Raw genomic sequence first — 17,739 nt, forward strand, 5'->3', positions numbered from 1 at the left:
CACAACGAGGCAACCGAAGACCGACAGAAGGAGGAAAGGAATGAAAGGAAGGGAAGGGAGCTTGTCACGCTCTATTTGATTTTGCCTTTGCTTAGCACAAGGTCAACTTGGCGCGGTTGCCAAGTGCCAACAAACTTTTGAGTGTCCGCCCCGGCTAACTGTGTGTCACTTGAGCGGAATTATGTGACTGCCACTAGAAGTGCTTGACAGTGTGTAGCACACACACACACACACATACAGAAACTGCCAGTGGCAGTGTCAAATCCCGAAAAACCAGTTTGGCTCATTGCACACTGAGGGCAGTTGGGAGCACGTGTTTGGTTTGCCTTAGTGGCCGTTTAGGTTTTTGGCCCCAGACTTAAGCCGTTCATAGCATAATTAAAGCGCCCACATGGCGTATGCGTATTCGTATTCGTATTCGCATTCGAATTGCGGTTGTGTCGGCACACACATACGAACAAAGCACACACACAAAGGAGGCAGCCACATGGCAGCCCACCAAATACCCGAGGGCAACCCAGGGCCCCATGTTTGTGGCCACTTAAGTTTTCTTTGTCCATGACTTGTGGGCTGCCGCCGTTGCTCCGTTGCTCAGTTGCTTCGTTGCTCCGTTGTGGGCTGCTCAACAAGTGGACAACAGTTGACATTGTTCAACAATGTTGAACCGCTCAAAATCCATGTCTACGAGGAGTGTTTGTGTGCGTGTGTTTGTTTATTCGTGTATGAGCATCTACTTAGCCAGCTCGAACAAAAAGTGATTGACACCCTGATTGATGGCGCTTTCGGTCGCTTGGGTCGTTGAGCCCGGGTCGGCCCATTTTTCGGGTTTATGACTTGACATCTTGACCAAGGCTTTCGTTGTGAATGCACTGGAATTTAAGCATCGCATTCAAGTGTCTCTCAAACTTTGCACTTTTTTTGTTCAACAAATTTACGACAAATTCATGGTTCATTTCAAGTGCTGTTGTGTTTAACCAAACGTTTAGAGTTACGAGCATATTTTACTACTACAACTAAATGCTGAGCAGATTGAGCTCATGATTGTTGAGAAAGTCGGCTAATAATCTAATTGAATTATTCAAAACTTTTGCCAGATTTGCTTTCATTTTGCGACACAACTTTTGCTTCCAAATAAACAGAGAAAAATTTCATTGAATCGTATTTTAATCACGTCGTAAAAACTTTTCCACTAATAAACATTTTTTTACCTTTCGCAGTTTCGTAAGTTTTCCAAAACGTTTTCCCATCACTTTCATACGTGAGCTAAATGAAATTTCTTTGTATGATTTCGCTTAACTGTTTTTGATGTGCATTTTGTCATATGTTTTTTGTGTGTGGGTGTGTTGCCTGTACCACGCCTCTTTTGTGAAGCGGCGTTAGAAAAGAAATTCCCAATGCATGTGGTGGCCATTACACTCCACTCCACTCCACATGACGCGTTTGCTGCAATTGTTTGACAATTTTTCAACAATTTCCCAACTGACTGCAAAATTGCTGTTGCCTTTCGCTTTTCCCTCTCTCATTCGCTTCCTATTTCACAGCATTCTTTCATAGTGTCTGTTGTGTGTGTGTATGTGCGTGTGCATCTTTCACACCCTTTAGCGCTGCTGCTGAAAGTATGCAACACTTTTTTGTGCTTTACATTGTTTAGCGCGTCGCTTTTGGCCGACGGGGCGGATGAGCAACGAGCAACGAGCAGGAAAACAGAGTAAAAAGAACGGCAATCACGGCTCCTGTTGGCCTTTTACTGTGGCGTTGTTGATGTTGCTTTTTTTTTTGTGTTTTTGTTGCTTTTCTATTGCTGTAATTTGTTTTTTATTTTGTTCTCCTCGGCTCCGCTCTGCTGTGTTTTGTTCTGCTTTGTTTTCATTTTGTTTTTGCTGTTTTTTGTTGCGCTTTTCGTCTTTGCCTCTTGGCGAATGTTTGTTTTTAACATCATTTCACGTTAGCTTCGTTTGTTCGCATCTCGTTTGAAGTCGCCTTTGTAGTTTTATTTTACACAAATTTAATTTGCCAGCATTTTGCATTTGACCTGACCTATGCTTCCTCCCCTTCTCTCTCCACACCACATCTCCATTAGCCTTAGGCTAGTCTTTGAATTTCGAATGCAAACTCGCCAGGCCGAGTCTCGAGAAATATGTCAGCAAACGCACTAAACTCAATTAACAAAAAAGCCACTGGTCTGTTGCACTTTTGCCCACCGATGAATGCAAAATGATAAAGTTATCGTGGTGTCTGGACAAGCTTTTAACCTCCGACACATGACACCGCAATGGGAATTTCCAAATGCTCAGAAATTTTAACACTATATTCGGGCTGTGCTAATTTGAAAGTTACACTATGCTAGGTAAATGCTGCCCTTAAAAGTTGACTGGCCAATAACTGACATTTTGGCAACTGGTAACTTGCAGTTTGCAGTTTGCTATCCGAGTCATGCCACAAAGTCAAGTCCCAGAGAGTCGCTGCACGCATCACTTACTTTTCTCTCACTTTGCACTCTCTCGCTATGCACTTTCTCTGCTCTGTGCTCTCACGTACGCAGCAAACTTGAAGTTTTACAATCATTTTGACCCACTGTGAATTTGCTGACCAACTTGGTCCACACAAAGTTGTCTTGAATGCAGCTCAGGTTATACCAAGGTGTTTTAAGAGATTGATGGGTTAGAGATTAAGTGAATAAAACTCTCCGACCACTTGATAACATCAAGAAGCAATCAATCCTAGTCCTTAAACGATGCTTTCGACTTCTTATAATTGACCAAACGAAACAATCTTTAATTTAAGAACTGATAACAATAATTTTACGTTCAGAATTAGAATTGAAAACTAGAATATAATTAGAATTTAATATATAAGTGTATTTGTTAGCATTCAAAGTTCATATGCAACTATTTCTGCAGTTATACAAGCACACATGCCGAAAAGCTAAAAAGTTCTGTGCTCCGCCTTTCTCATTTACTCTGCCTCTATGTCCCTGGGCTGCGTACGTGAGTTGCAAGTAACCGTCAAGGCTTTGACTAGTGCTCCAATTAAATTGAAAAAAAAAGGAATTGAAATCGTATGCCACACATTGCGTAATAAAAGTAATTTATTTAACAAATTAAGTTAAAAAGTGAAATTAAATTTTTGAATTGTAATATTAATTCAGAGAAAAGAATATAATTCGAATATAAATAAAATTATTAATTTAAACATTAAAAGATATAAGCATTTACAAAAAATACATTAAATATATGTATGAAAATGACTTGTAAAAATAGAATTGAATACTAAATAAAATTAAAAACCTTGGGGAGAACAGTTGTAAAAAAAAAATCAGAATGTTAAATGGATTAAATGACATCAACATTTCTTTAAATATTCAAATAGAAAAATCTGTCCTTTGTTCTACATCTCCCACCTAAGTTGAGTCCAATTTGCTGCTGTAACTGAAAATTTGTCGAAATTTGTCGTAATTATAATCATTAGGCGCAAACAAAAACAAATTGTAGACAAATTTGTGCAACTTGGAGGCAGTTGTTGACACCTACTTGAGTATTTGTGGAGATCCCATGCAGCGTTTGCTATACTCAGTATCTGTAACCGTATCCGACTGCGTATTAGGGTGCTAAGCTGTCTACAGTTTTTGGGCTAATAAATCATTGAGAGCTGACACGAAAATTGGCTTAAATGCGTTAGCATTATGGCTAAAATCAACAGCAGACGTCCAGGCGCCTCTCTCTTCCTCTCATCTCTCTCACTCTCTCAGCCTGCGGCTGTGGCAGCAACTGAGGCGCTGAACGTACGATGGGCTGTCTGTCGCAGCAGGTGCGTTGCTTCTCAAAGGAGGCGCCACAGGATGCGTAAATTAAAATGTTCGTGTACTTGCACAGCAAAAAAAAAAAAAAAATGAAGAAGAGAAAGCTCGAGAGTTTTTCCCATAAATGGCAATGCCAGGAGCTACAGTTTTTCTTCGGCAACTTTATTGTTTTTGTTGCATAATTTTTTTTTGAACATTTATTTTCATTTGTTTTCGTTTGTTGTTCGACTACGCCTACCGTGCGCCAAAACAGAAGGAATGAGAGAAAGAGAGAGAGAAGAGAGAGAGACAGGGAGACTGACAATGGTCTGTGGAAATTTAAAGCATATTTCTTGGCGAGCTGCCGCAAGTAAAATGGCATAATAAATAAATCTACTTTGAATTAGCGCCATTTACTTTACATTTATTTTTGCCGCCGTGCAATTTATGGCCTCCGACGTCCCAAAGATTCTCTCTATCTCTTTCTCTGTCGATTTTTCTTCTCTTTCTCCAATCTGCATACTTCTTTTGTTGTTGTTGCTGTTGTTGATGCTGTCGCTTCAATTTCGGCGCGTGCTTTTTGGCTAATGAAGTTTTGAGGTTCGCTTGGCCTACTTGCCTTCTCCTTCGCTCTTTCTCTGTCTCTCTCTCTCTTTCTTTTTCACTTTCTCCATCTCGCACTGCCTCACGCAAATGGAGCGCAGTGTATTGCGGCATTCCTCAAAAAGGTGAGTGCAATCAAGTGGCAAACAGAAATAGCTCAATTTGAAGTATGTTCATAAGCATTTCGAGGGCTTAATGATAAGGAAATGAAAGATGGCCAATTCCCAGAAACTTCGACTTGCCACTTTTCTTTGTTTGGTAGTCTAAATATACTTCAAACTGTCTAAAGAAATTTAAGAGATTGAAAATAACTTTATACAGTTTTTGAAGTCACTTAACTAAATGTACATATAATCAAACATTTATTGAATTATTATTATTATGTTTTATATTTTGTATAAAATGTTAGCACCAAAAACTTAAATTAATTTTGTAGTATATCAAAATATGTTTATATCGAAATTCAATATAATAACTGTTATAAATTATAACTGTCACATAATTGCAGGTTATTTTCCGGGAAACCTAACTTAGCCCACAATTTGCTATTAAAGTAAATTCCGTGACATTTACATACCAATTTCTTACTTACAACCAATCGTCACTTTCTTGGCAAACATTTCTCGACTCGCTGTGCGATTGCTATTGATTTTTACTAGCATTTACTTTTTGGCCACCTTGGCATATATTTCGCCTAGTTTTTTTTCGGCATGATGACAGCTAGAAAAAAAGAAAGTAGAGAAAAAAAAACACACACAAGTTATTTATAAGCGTAAAGGCCTTGGACTCTAACCGGTGCGTGCAGACACACTGTCAATAGAGCAAATGAATTGGAATTTGGCATAGCTCGCGAATGGGCGATTGGGCAATTTGGTGATTGAGGTGGTGAGTAGGGGGAAAGGTAGAGGAAGAGGGAAAGGAGAGTAGAGCAAGCAAAAGCGACGCAAATGGCAAATGGCAACATTGACATAAGAAATGTGAAACGAGAGAAATGAGAAACACAAAATAAGAAAAATAAGTAATTCATAGCAGACAGCTGCAGTTGAAGAAAAAGGACGAGGAGGAGAAAAAGGGAACGGACAAATGGCGGAAGAGGAAACAAATTTTCAATTAATTCTCATGCTCAACAATTCGGGCACAGTTTGCATTTTAATAAACGCCAAGCACATGCTAACTGCCATTGGTATGAGAAAAGTAAAAGGGGATGGTAAAGAGTGAGAGGGATAGGGGTAGGGAGAGGGAGAAGAGATGTTGCCTGCCCTATTGCATTCGCAGTGACTTTGGGAAAATGTCACAGCTGCCTGGCAGGGCAAATACATTTTGTGGCTGTTGCAGCGACGCACAGAAGTATGCAATAAATTCGATTTCACAAGCATTTGGGGTTGGTTTTGCTGCTGGATTGACAAAGAGCAAGAGACAACGGGGCTGGGGAATGAACGTTGTGCATTCTCAGCTAGCAAACATCAAACGCAGTAAAAAGCAAAGCCGATGCTGATGCTGAAGTTGGGCAACAACTTTGCGCTCGACTTGGCAGCTCAGCCTGTTTGTAATATTTTGTGTTGCATTGTTGCATACCACAGCCAACCCACTCCCCGCAATCACAAATCCCCCCTTCGGCATCACCATGCCAATCCCAATTCCAATCCCAATTTACATCCTCCACTCCCTTCGCTTTCGGCTGTCCAACATCTTTGCTGTCATATTGCATACAGCTGTTTTTGTTGCCTTGTGTCTAGTAGCTTGTGGATCACATGTGTGTGGAGGCAAAGAAAACGCATTCAAAAGGGCCACAAATGTTGCCAGTGAATGTTACGTGCCATCCCGACCAGACCTCACCACACCAACAGACCCCTGAATAGACCGAAACAGTTGTGCAACTTTTTCAGAAAAGTTCCTTTTACGCTTTCTTTCACATTTTGCTGCTCCGCATCGAATGACGTGATTTGCAGTCGACTCTTGACGTGACCGTGAAAATGGGTTAGCTCATAATAAAAATGCTGAAAAATGAATAAAAAACTAAGAAATCAGGTTGGCAGTTTCGTATAAAGTGTAGCCAGGTTTGCCAATGGCAATATAGATGTACGATGAAAGAATTTCAACAAGAGCCATAAAGTGAGAAATTCAAATATCTATGACTGCAAGTAAACTTTTTAGCAGAATGATATGAAATAAAATATTTCTTCATTTCAAAGCAATAAATACCAACTCAAATGATATTTATTTTCTTTACTATAATAAAATTGCGACACTCAATATTTTATTCGATTTAAGAAAAAGATCAATAATAATCATTCTTTGAAAATTCAAAATTTAGTAGAAATATTTTCTGTGTATATTGTCAACAGTTTCAAACAAAACAAGTTTGAAAGCTATAGTCGAGTATGCCTGACTGTGAGATAAACGGTAGTCATTAAACAAAAAAGTGCGGTATTGTTCTTAAAATATACTAATTTAACATATTAAAATATACCGAAGGCTGTATTTGATATATTGATAAATTTAAAATAAAATTAAAATACCAGAGAGTACAAAATATACAAGATTACCAGCCAAAGCAACAAAAACCAATACTAAGTAAACGTTTTTTCGCATTCAACAAAATGTGTTAAATACCTTCTACAATTTTTATCCGAACTTAATCAAATATTCAGCTACCGAATCATAAATAATGCAGTTTATTGTATTTATATATCTAATATCATTTAAATTCGAAGTAATAATAACATAATTGAATGAAAGGCACCACAAGAACATTTCAATAAATTTATCTTTTCTTCTTCGGTAACACTACATTCACAACCATTTTAAGCCAACACCTATTAGTTACAAAATTAACATGTAAATATTTATTTTAGTTATTTTATTCGATTTATACTTAAACTCTTTACTAAAGTTCTCTAAAGCTTTTCTATAGGTTTTCATGCCAATTTCTCCTGAATTCGTAAATGCATTTGGAATTCAACCATTTGAACTTTACTTCCGGTTATCAATTTATTTCCAATGAAATTCCCTTTATCAGCTCTACTGAGTCAATTTGAGCTAATAATAATTCTAATCAATAAGCCCATTACCTGCAAATTTACCTCTTCGATGCAATAATTTCACCAATTGCAAATTCTAAACAGAAACGCATACACATTTACCCCCATTTGGCTGAGTTTGGTAAATATTTTATGATGCGTGCACTGCATTATATTACATGTCTGGGGAAAGCGATGCCCAACTTCAGAGCTAACTCAAACCTCATGATGGTTCAATTATTGATTTCAATGCCAGACACTTCATTCCTGGCTTCGGTTTCTGCTGCTGTTGCTGCTGCTGCTGCACAGGAGTCAAATTGCACATTTTGTGCAACTTCATTTTGTGGTTTGTGAAAATTACAAGCTGCTCGTAAAGAACTGCTCGGCGCACAAATGCGCCAAAATATGGTAAAAAAAAAAAAAAAACAAACGAGACTACACCAAATGGGAAGTGGAGCATCGAACATCTCTTCACACTCTCATCTCTGTCTCTGGCTCTCTGCATATCTCCCTAGCGACCAAATATGTGGCTCTGTAGTATGCGTGTTGTGTGCGGTTTTAAGGGAAATGTTTGGAGAGGTTGCTAGTCGATTGCTGTGGAAGCTGTTTATCTGTTTATATGCTCGCCACAAATTGAATTTCCCGAGCAGAGTTGCGAGTAACTCGGCTAAAATTAACTACCTAATATCGGTGAATGTAACTGACTAACACTTTGTTATCTTTCTCTCTCTCTTTTTTCGCCTTCGGTCTCCACTTTCACGGGACACTTTGGTCTCGATTTCCATCAAAACGTAAACGAAAACGAAAACCTAAAGCGGAAATGCAAAATCACGAGGAGCTGCTGGAGGACATACGCGAGGATACGGCCGTCAATGCGATACCAGACAAAGGTAAGAAACCACCCTCTCAGCCACATGTTGTCGTCAGTTACTGTCTCTCCTTCATTTGCAAAACATTTTGAAGTACTAAATCTAGCTATTCTTTGCAATAGGATTTGTTACAGCTAGACTTTCATTCACAAAATGTGTCCCAAAAAGAGACAATTGTGACAATTTAAATTTCTACAAAACCTTAATCTTAATGAGCTGAAGAACTAATATATGTTTATTAATTTCTGACTATCGTTCTTACTCAAATGTCAATATTCGCGAATACACAATATGGAATTGACTGCTTCAGGCTGTTGCGCACATTTCGTACATAAAGCACAAGGATTGATTAAATAAAGGAATAAATTAATTAAGCTTGCAGATTCGAGTAAATTTTTTTAACATTGTGTAACAATCTTGTTGATACTCTAAATAGAACAATATAAGAGTCAAGGAAGTCATTTGTTAAAGTCAAAGTTCGCCTCACATTTAATTTGTTTAGATTTTGTCTGAATAAAACAGAACATTTTGTTTTGTGTTTGAAATAATAAATAATATGTTACTTTACACAATAACTTGCTCTATATTAAAAACTATGAACATAAAGCGATTGATCATATAATATATAATATATTATTTCATACATCTACATAATAAATGGAAATAGTTTTTACAATTTATTTTTTCTATGAAAACCTTAGCTATCAAATTACACATTCACTTTCTCAAAATTTAAACATATATATTTTGTTATGTTTGTCTATATTTAAAAATTAGTTATATATAAATTATAATCATTATAAACTTATGTTTGACTGACGCACAAGAAAAAAGTGTTTTTCTTAGAGCATTCACACTTCGTTGTGGTCAATTGAAATTTGTACTAACGTGTTCTCGTATCGTTTTACTTATCCCAAGCGTCACGTGCTCATATCTTGTCCCTGTTTCATAGTGCTGCCAGCGAGTGTTGCCATTACGAGTCGGTGTCGGTGTCTGTCTTCAGTTTTCTGCGCTGTATTCTCTGGCGCTGAGCTGCGCTGTTGTCGCAGCATTTTTTCTCGCTTTTAAATTTTATTTATTGTAAATTGTATTTGAAACGTGCTGAGGTTCCATTTCTGCCTTCTCCCGTCTAAGAAAAAAAAGAAAGCAACTAAAAAAAATATACATATATACACGAAATAAGCTCAAGCTAAAGCTGCCCTTGGCGTGAATGTGTTCTGTCGTCATGTGTGCGTGTGTGTGTATGAGAGTGAGTGTGTCGTGCAACTTAATAGAGTTGTTTAGCATTTAAATAGCGCCATTTGCTGACTGTTGTTGCTGCTGCTGCTGCTGCTGGCGTGCTTATTAAGTTGAAATGCAGAGTGGAGTCGAGGCGAGTCAAGTTGAGGCGAGTTGACTTAATAAAGTGAGCTTAAAGTTTAATTTGACAGAGAGACGGAAATACGCCTAGTGTACTTATGGGAGGCCTAAAAGCCACTCATGGATAAGCCAAAATGCTCACATAAATGTATTTTATAATACAAATAAGAAACCCCTATCATACGATATGGGTAAATAAACAAATGAAAGATTAAAACTGATTCACAAACATTTGTGTTTACGGTTTGTTTAGCTGAACTAGGAGATGAGAAGGGAGAAAACAATAGCCTGCAAATAAACAAATTAGAAACGATTTATACGTTATTTCTACTGTTTGGAAAATGCGGATAATTTACAATTCTTTTTCTGCCGTTTACATTCATCAACACTAAGTTATAATATTTACTATTCTTCATTTAAAAAGCATTTCTATGATCATGACAATTACAAATATGGAGCATAAGCCCTGTATTCCAGGCTAAGCCACTTGAAATCCACATGAAATAAGAACAACAACAAAGAATGGAGGGCGGAGCTCAAAAACGATTTGCTTTATTCGCATATATCATAAACATTATGTTAAGCACAGAGAGAGGCAAAGGATATGCATAAGGATATGCAATAAATCCACTCAAAGCACAAGACATATGCACATTAAATCCTAATTTCATGTGCCCATAAATCCACTAAACAATCACACCCAAGTCTCTGGGCGAATGATGTGCCACAAAACAAAATATGTTACGAATTTGCGAATTTGCACATATTTACACACGAACGCGCCGAAAAGTATGCCATAAAAATACACGCAACGCTCAGTGAGGAAAGTAAATGGAAGGGGATGGCAGACGACGAAGGAGAAAGTGAAAGTAAAAGCGAAAAGGGAAAGGGAGTCAGATATCAATATGAACGGAGCCAAAATCAAATGAGTTGGCAAAAGGCATCCGAGAGTAGCGACTGAGCAGAAAGGAAAAGATTAAGCCTGTTTAACGGGGTGGTGGTGGAGGGGGGAGATTTGAGGGAGAAAAGAGGACAGTCTGTGGCAAATTTTTATTGACGCGTCGGGAGCTGGGTAATCGAGCTTATTAGCAAGTGCTGTGGCGACGGGAAGCGTCGTTGTCATTGCCTACACTTGGGCACTTGGACTTTCTATCGCCATTATTATTATCTAGTGAAGCATACTTCAGGACACACAGAAAGCAAAACAAACGCCAAGCCGAAGATAAGATACTCTCCACGACATTGTTTATGGCTTTGCAAGATTAAAAGAAACTTTTCTTTTCGCGAGTATAAAAATGTTAGGCAACTTAAGGTAAACATTTTTTAAGTACTCGTTTATCTATTGTGACTGGAAGAGTATTTGAGTGCAGGGTGTGAAATACGATACCAAAATGTGGGCTGTTAACAGTTTAATGTTGCAAGTAATTTAATATACCGTAGTTGGCTTGCAAAAGCGCCGCTGTTAATCAGTTAATCAGCACTTTGATTTCCATAGAATATGCAGCATACCCCTTTGGGGATTGAGTACATAATAAGCGGCGCAGAACGTGATGTTTAGACGCAGATTAGGCGACAATCAGCAACATGACAACACACAAAGCAAACACACACACTTGCACACAGGCAAACAAGCACACACACATGTACACATTTACACAGTGCTAAACCAAAATACAAACACACAAAGTTGCCAGCGATGTTGGGCATTGCGCACTTTCGCGCTGTTTACCCCTTGCAAGTGAGATTTACAGCCACATCAATACACATCAAAAAAAAATGAAAGAAAAAAAAACATTCTCTTCCTCTGCCTCTCTAACTCTGTCTCTCACTCTTCTGTTTGCTTATCACATTGTTTACGCATTTTGAGTACAAGATTGTTATGTGTTGATTTGCTTTAACTGACGCGTGCCCCGCATGTAAGAAAGCATCACCAGCCGACGCGGCATGCTTCGTTTGCTTGGCATGTATGTTTTTTTTTTGTTCTCGTTTTTGTTTTTGCTTTCGCTCTTATTCTATGTAACGCCAACTTTGTTGAGGTCTCCTTGGCATGTCAACGGCATGCACAAACATACTCACACACACCCACGCGACAAGTGCGAGTGGGTAAAGTTTTAAAGCCTCCCACAAAAGAAAACCACAAAATCTGTTGCATACTTGCGGGCGGTCGCGCTTTTAAAGTCAACCCGCGCACTGTGCGCATCGCTGAGCATTGATTGACTGACTGACTGACGCATTGACTAACTCACTGCTAGCGAACTCAAGCGGCAGCCAGTCAGCATAATTTTGTGGTTGAGCCAAAGTGGTAAAGTGTGAGCTCAACTAGAGCTGCTTGTCAGACGAAAGTATATTTATCTGCTATATATGGTATTTGAAAGTGAAGTGCAGAACACTTCCTTAGAATGTGTGATGCAAATAAACATATCTAAATTCAATATAATTCTATTTAATTTAGATTTATTGAGATAAATGAATGTGCATTTTAAAGTGTGTTCAATTAGAAATTAGATCAAGCAGAAAAGCTACAATCGTGTGTGCTCGACTGAGAGATACCTGCTATTTGCTATAAACGCAAATCTGTGCGGTGTTAATTTCAAAATATACTAAATTAAAATACCCCAAAAATACTGAAAATATACCAAACTTAAATTTTTGGTTTATTGATATAGTACTACATTTTAAATATTCCATAAAGTACAAAATAGAATAGATTGTCAGCCAAAGCAAGAGAATTTCTTAAATAAATTCAACAATCAAATGCCCTTCTACTCAATGAGTATCGCGTATAAAAAATATATTAACCAAAATTTATTTTATTTATTGAATTATGTTATTCATATCTTAAACATTTCTTCAGAGTAAAGTTATTAATATACAATACTGAAATTCAAAACTCCTTCAATGTGCACTATTGATGTGTAAAGTCGTTTTATCTAAGAATTGAGGCTCTTAGCTTGACTCTATTTGGAAAGTTAAGCTCCCCTATTCTAAGATAAGTTTGACTTATGTTTCAACACATCAAATCAATTTAAGTTAGCATATGTTTCCACTTAGTCCATTCGAATTAAAGGTATATACAGAGGTTTCAATAGTCAATTGTTGGAAGAAACACTCTGATATGTACCTTGTTTTAGATTAGACTAAAAATATTAAAAACATTTTTTTTTAACTTTGCTATTTCTGAATCAATTTCATTCCAGATTTACCCAAATTCGGCGAACTCCTGCAGAATGTCACGATTCCCGTGGGACGAGAGGCTGTGCTCCAGTGTGTTGTGGACAATCTGCAAACGTATAAGGTAAGCAGTTTGTTTTCGATTGCCACGGCACTAAAAACAGGACAATGCTTGCTTGATAGTTTGACAATCAGTGTAGCAATTATAGGGGGGCAACACCTATCGCCAGGTGTTGCTTTTAATGGAAACAGCTCGCGGCGCTGTCATTCCAAACAGTTTACACTTCATCAAATAAAACGTGGCCTACTAGTTTTGGCTGGCCACACCCCGAATAGAACCCTTTTTTGGGGCCGTGCGTGCGTTCTCGTTAAACACATAATGCGTGTGCGCCATTTATGCTGACCCTTTTCTTTTTCCATCCATGCTCTCTTCTCCCACTCCTCTGAGATGGGTTCTCATGGCCTGAGCACGTTCTGCAGCCCCTTGGGCTCCACTTTGATTTCGTGACCCGATGGGTGAGAGCACAAAAAATGGTCCGCAATGAATTGCCAAAACGAAACGAAACGAAAATAGCAAACGGCTGGCCACAAATTTTTGTTAGTCAGCTTTTAGGCCGGGTGCAAAGGTAAATGGACCCAATGAAAGCACACGCAACAAATTGATAATCTTTTCGGTTCGTCCAGGTTCTCAGCGTCCTTGATGATATCGTTTTTGGCCAGCGTCCAATTGGTAAATGTGCTCTTATTATGTTTGGGTAATTCTGAATAATGTTGTTCCGCATTGTCTGTTGCATTAAAGCGTACAAATTGAAAGCTAGTGAATTGATGTCTCTCATATCAGCGTATATGAAAAGAAGACAACAATTTCTCTACCTTATAACTTGAGCGCTTTTTGGGTTGCCCTAACGAAAGGTAACTTTATTTCCGGTTTCCGGTAATTAATTTGTCTTCATTTAAATGTATCACTTTTGTGGGCTTGATTTGTATATTTTTGAATTTGTAATTTTACACATTTTATTTAACAATTTATTTACTTTTACAATTAAAGTTACTTTATGCTAAATTGCAAGTACGCCAGACTGTATAGTAATCAATTACAAACTATGCAATAAGGAATACTCAAAATTTGGCACAATTCAATGACACTAAATTAATAAATGCACCGAATCGCCTTGGACTCAACAGAACTGAACTCACCGTGACCCACTTAATGGGCTGCAACTTGTGCTTCAAATTTCCACTTTTGCCACCTTAAATCAAATTGTCGGCCGCCTTTTAGGCGACACTCTGTGTCTTTGGACTAATAAATGAGCTTGGGCCACGCTACCTTAACATTAATATTATAGCTAAATCGTTGAGCGTTTTAGTTTTACAATTTTCTCCATTTGCCGCTCAAAAAGTATTTTGTTCTCTTCCTTTGTGACTATAATATTTCCTTTCTTTTTTTCTGTTTTTTTTTTGTAGATTGCGTGGCTACGTGTCGATACACAGACCATTTTAACGATACAAAATCACGTCATAACCAAAAATCATCGTATGAGCATTACTCACGCCGAGAAACGTGCTTGGATATTGCGTATACGTGATGTCAAGGAATCGGACAAGGGCTGGTAATGTATAAACTACATCGACTAAAATACAAATATACGTTTTCTATCTCTGCACATATTTTTATTCAATTAGGCAAATTATAACATAATTAACATAATTATAACTACTATTGTTGCAATTCATTTAATTAAATTTGATATTTTATAATAGAAACTAAAGATTTTTCGTAAACTGTTTAGTATTTATTTTTGTTTGTTGTCACAATAATTTGTCATCCAATTTACCACACTTTGTGCTTTGATAATCTCATACTTTGTAGACAGCTCACATTTTCCATTTCGTTTCAAATGTTTCATAACTTTAAATACTTTTTATTTTTATTTGCTTTTCACAGTTCTCTCATACTAAAGTCTGTTGCATTTTGCACACATAATTTTTATGCCTTGCCATTCCATCATGTTTTTATCATAAAATGCCGCCACGCACGCTTGCCTATCGCATTTTTGAGTTCGTTTTTTGTTTTACAACATAAGCCCTATATACGGAATCAAGAATAATCTAACATGAAAATGTTCACAAATGGCAGGTACATGTGCCAAATAAACACGGATCCTATGAAGAGCCAAGTCGGTTATCTGGATGTTGTTGGTGAGTAGACTGAATTTATAATAAAGCTAAAAGCAGTTTCATACGTTTATAAACGACAAATAGTTCATATGCACATGAGGACTTTTATTTTAGTAGTTCATAAAACAACCACGCAGAAGTTATTATAATTATGTAAAGAATTTCATCAAACATGTTAAACTATTTATATAAAGTTTTGCTGCAGTGCTTCAACAGGTTTTAAAGTCTTCAGCTTATAATCATTAATAATTTATTTTAATGTAATTATCTGAAGAAAACAATTTAATTAGCAATTGTGACATAATTTTGCTACTTTTCTATGCATACCTATATTGACTTGCCACACGTAATTTGTTGTACAGAAGAAACAAGAAGTTAAGAGTCTAAAATTAATTGCAATTTGTCTTGACTGCTGGCTGGTCAATGAGTCGATCAATTGACGCCCTCAACTTGTGCTTCGTTTTGCAGTTGATAGTATTTTTTTTTTCTGTTTTCTGATTTTGTTTTTGTTTTTTCGTATTTGTTTCAAATCGCACTAATTGCTCAGCGAAGTGTTGAGCGGGAAAAATGGGAAAGTGGGCTAGTTTCAGTGGAGTGTATTGGGGGCTAAAGTTGTGCACAACTTCTAACAACTCACGATTGAGTCTAATTGCAATGGTTGCCGACTGCGCTTAGTGAGGGCGTTTGTTTGCCAGTTTTATAAACTATTGGCTAACTGAGTTGGCCACTCTTAAAGCCACGTCTGTTGGCACACTTAAAGCGGCTATCGACAAGTCCTTACTTTTCACTTAGCTGGCACATTAGTTGTTATTGTCGATTTTCCACTTCCACTTCTTCTGTCTTTTTTTTTAACCTAAATGAAACAATGAACCGTTAGAGAGCAGCAGGTAATGAAACAATTTACATGCTACGTGCCTTTTGCATCAGAGCTAGTCTTGTACACTTCTGCACACCTTTGCGTGTGTGTGAGTGTGTGTGGTACATATACGTCCATTTCCATGTCCGCTTTCAAGTCCCAGCTCGTGTCCATGCGCCCACGTTAATTATTCAGGCGGCGTACGAAAACCTCAGACAAGGAGACAAGCCCACAGACTGATTTTAAATGAATATGCCGCCCTCTTCACTGCTCCGCTCAGCTGGATGAGGGTTCACGGTTTTTGGTTTGCCTTGCTTCCGGCTTGCCTGGATTCCCGCTTACATCCCAAAAAAACCGCGGCATTTTGCTACGGTCGTAAGTAACCACTTTGGTTGATTGTGTTTTCATTGATGTCGAAATTCATTACAGCCATCTACACTGCACGAAATTTGTGCTGTGAAATGAAGCCAACAACAGCAGAATCAGCACCAGCAGAAAGTTGAAACTGCCCCATTGACTGACTGACAGTGCAAAATGCTTTTCGCTCAAATGAACTAAGTCTACGAGCAAAATTGCGAAACCACTTTAAATCAGCGCGGCTTTTGCTGCCACTGACAAAGTGTGTGATTCTCTGTTGCACGCTTCTCTTCACTCTTCACTCTCCTTCACTCATCCAGTGTCACGCAAAAACAAACACATAAACAAGCGACGCTCAACTATCTCTAGCGTCACATTGTAGTCATCATCAGCACCCTCAACATAAAATCATTGTTTATTTAGCAACGCCAGAAAATGTTTCCAAGCCAGCCAAGAGAATTTAACAGACACAAAGTTGAGGAAGGTAAAGAAAATGTATCACCAGAGACTCTTCTAGACGTTTAAATTGAAGTTCTTGAATTCCAAGCGAAGCTGCCATTCCTACAATTGAAAATAATTGCTTTAACTGGTTAATGCATAACTCACAATGAAGAGATAAAGATGATAATTTGTTAACCGCTCCGGTAGATAAACTTTCACAATAAAATATTAGTTTCAAAATAATAAAAAAGTAACCTGTTTTAAAAGCATTTTATTAGAATTCTTAGCAAATTGTCTTTTTTTAAAGTTTAAGGTTTTTACTAATGTAACCAAATTCTTGTTAAAGCTTGAATATAAATTCAATTAGGTTCCTCCTTTATCTTACACTCAATTGATATCATTTTCTACGACATTTTATCTACTCGCTTCAATTTCATACTTTAATTCAATTTAAATGTTATCAATTCAAATTTCCCCTATTTGTTCACAAGTCTATAAATCAAAGTGTGAATTTTTCATATTTTTCGAGCATTCAACAAATCGATTCATGTATTATTAGCTCGCAACAAAAAAATGCCATGCAAATCAAATAAAATGCATAAATGAAAGAAATTCGCGAATATCGAAAATGCTGTATCGAAAAAATGTGAGAAAACGCTACAGAGCCACGAACCGTGCGGACTTAGTTCAGACAATGCCTTTAACAGCATAAGCAAAACATCAATGCGAATATATATGATTTGAAATGAATTATTCAATGCCTGGCTGGCATCTAGATACGAGTATGTATATAAAAACAATCAACAATACAAACACAAAACACAACAAACATAAAAAAGGACCAACTTTAACTGCATCAGCAAATAAAAGCAACTAAAAACGTCGCCAATGCCACCGAAAATGTGTCCACAATTTTTATGGATGAGAAATTTGTTGTCCATTTTCGGGCAGCTTTGATGTATGGCAGTTTTTCGGGGGCGATAGTCAATGCTTTATTGTGCATATGCTAGCAGTAGGGTGGGGCAAAGTGGAACGCTTTGGGCGGTAGTGCAGTCAAGTGGCAAAGCTGTGAAAGTGTCAAAACGGCATCGGGTGACGTCGAAACTG

At 37.6% G+C, this 17,739-nt stretch overlaps 1 protein-coding gene across 2 annotated transcripts in view; it reads left to right on the forward strand.

The window, feature by feature from the left end:
- The window catches only part of LOC117564504 (peroxidasin), a 45,067-nt gene that overhangs the window by 10,892 nt on the left and 16,436 nt on the right, over positions 1-17,739 (forward strand). For both annotated transcript variants that reach the window (XM_034243321.2, XM_052002077.1), the window contains exons 3-6: positions 8,217-8,291; positions 12,827-12,924; positions 14,265-14,410; positions 14,938-14,999. In XM_034243321.2, the coding sequence (XP_034099212.1) occupies positions 8,217-8,291; positions 12,827-12,924; positions 14,265-14,410; positions 14,938-14,999 (381 nt within the window). The remainder of the gene's footprint in view (positions 1-8,216; positions 8,292-12,826; positions 12,925-14,264; positions 14,411-14,937; positions 15,000-17,739) is intronic.

This window comes from Drosophila albomicans, chromosome 2L (genome assembly GCF_009650485.2).
Source record: "Drosophila albomicans strain 15112-1751.03 chromosome 2L, ASM965048v2, whole genome shotgun sequence".
NCBI classification, from domain to species: domain Eukaryota; kingdom Metazoa; phylum Arthropoda; class Insecta; order Diptera; family Drosophilidae; genus Drosophila; species Drosophila albomicans.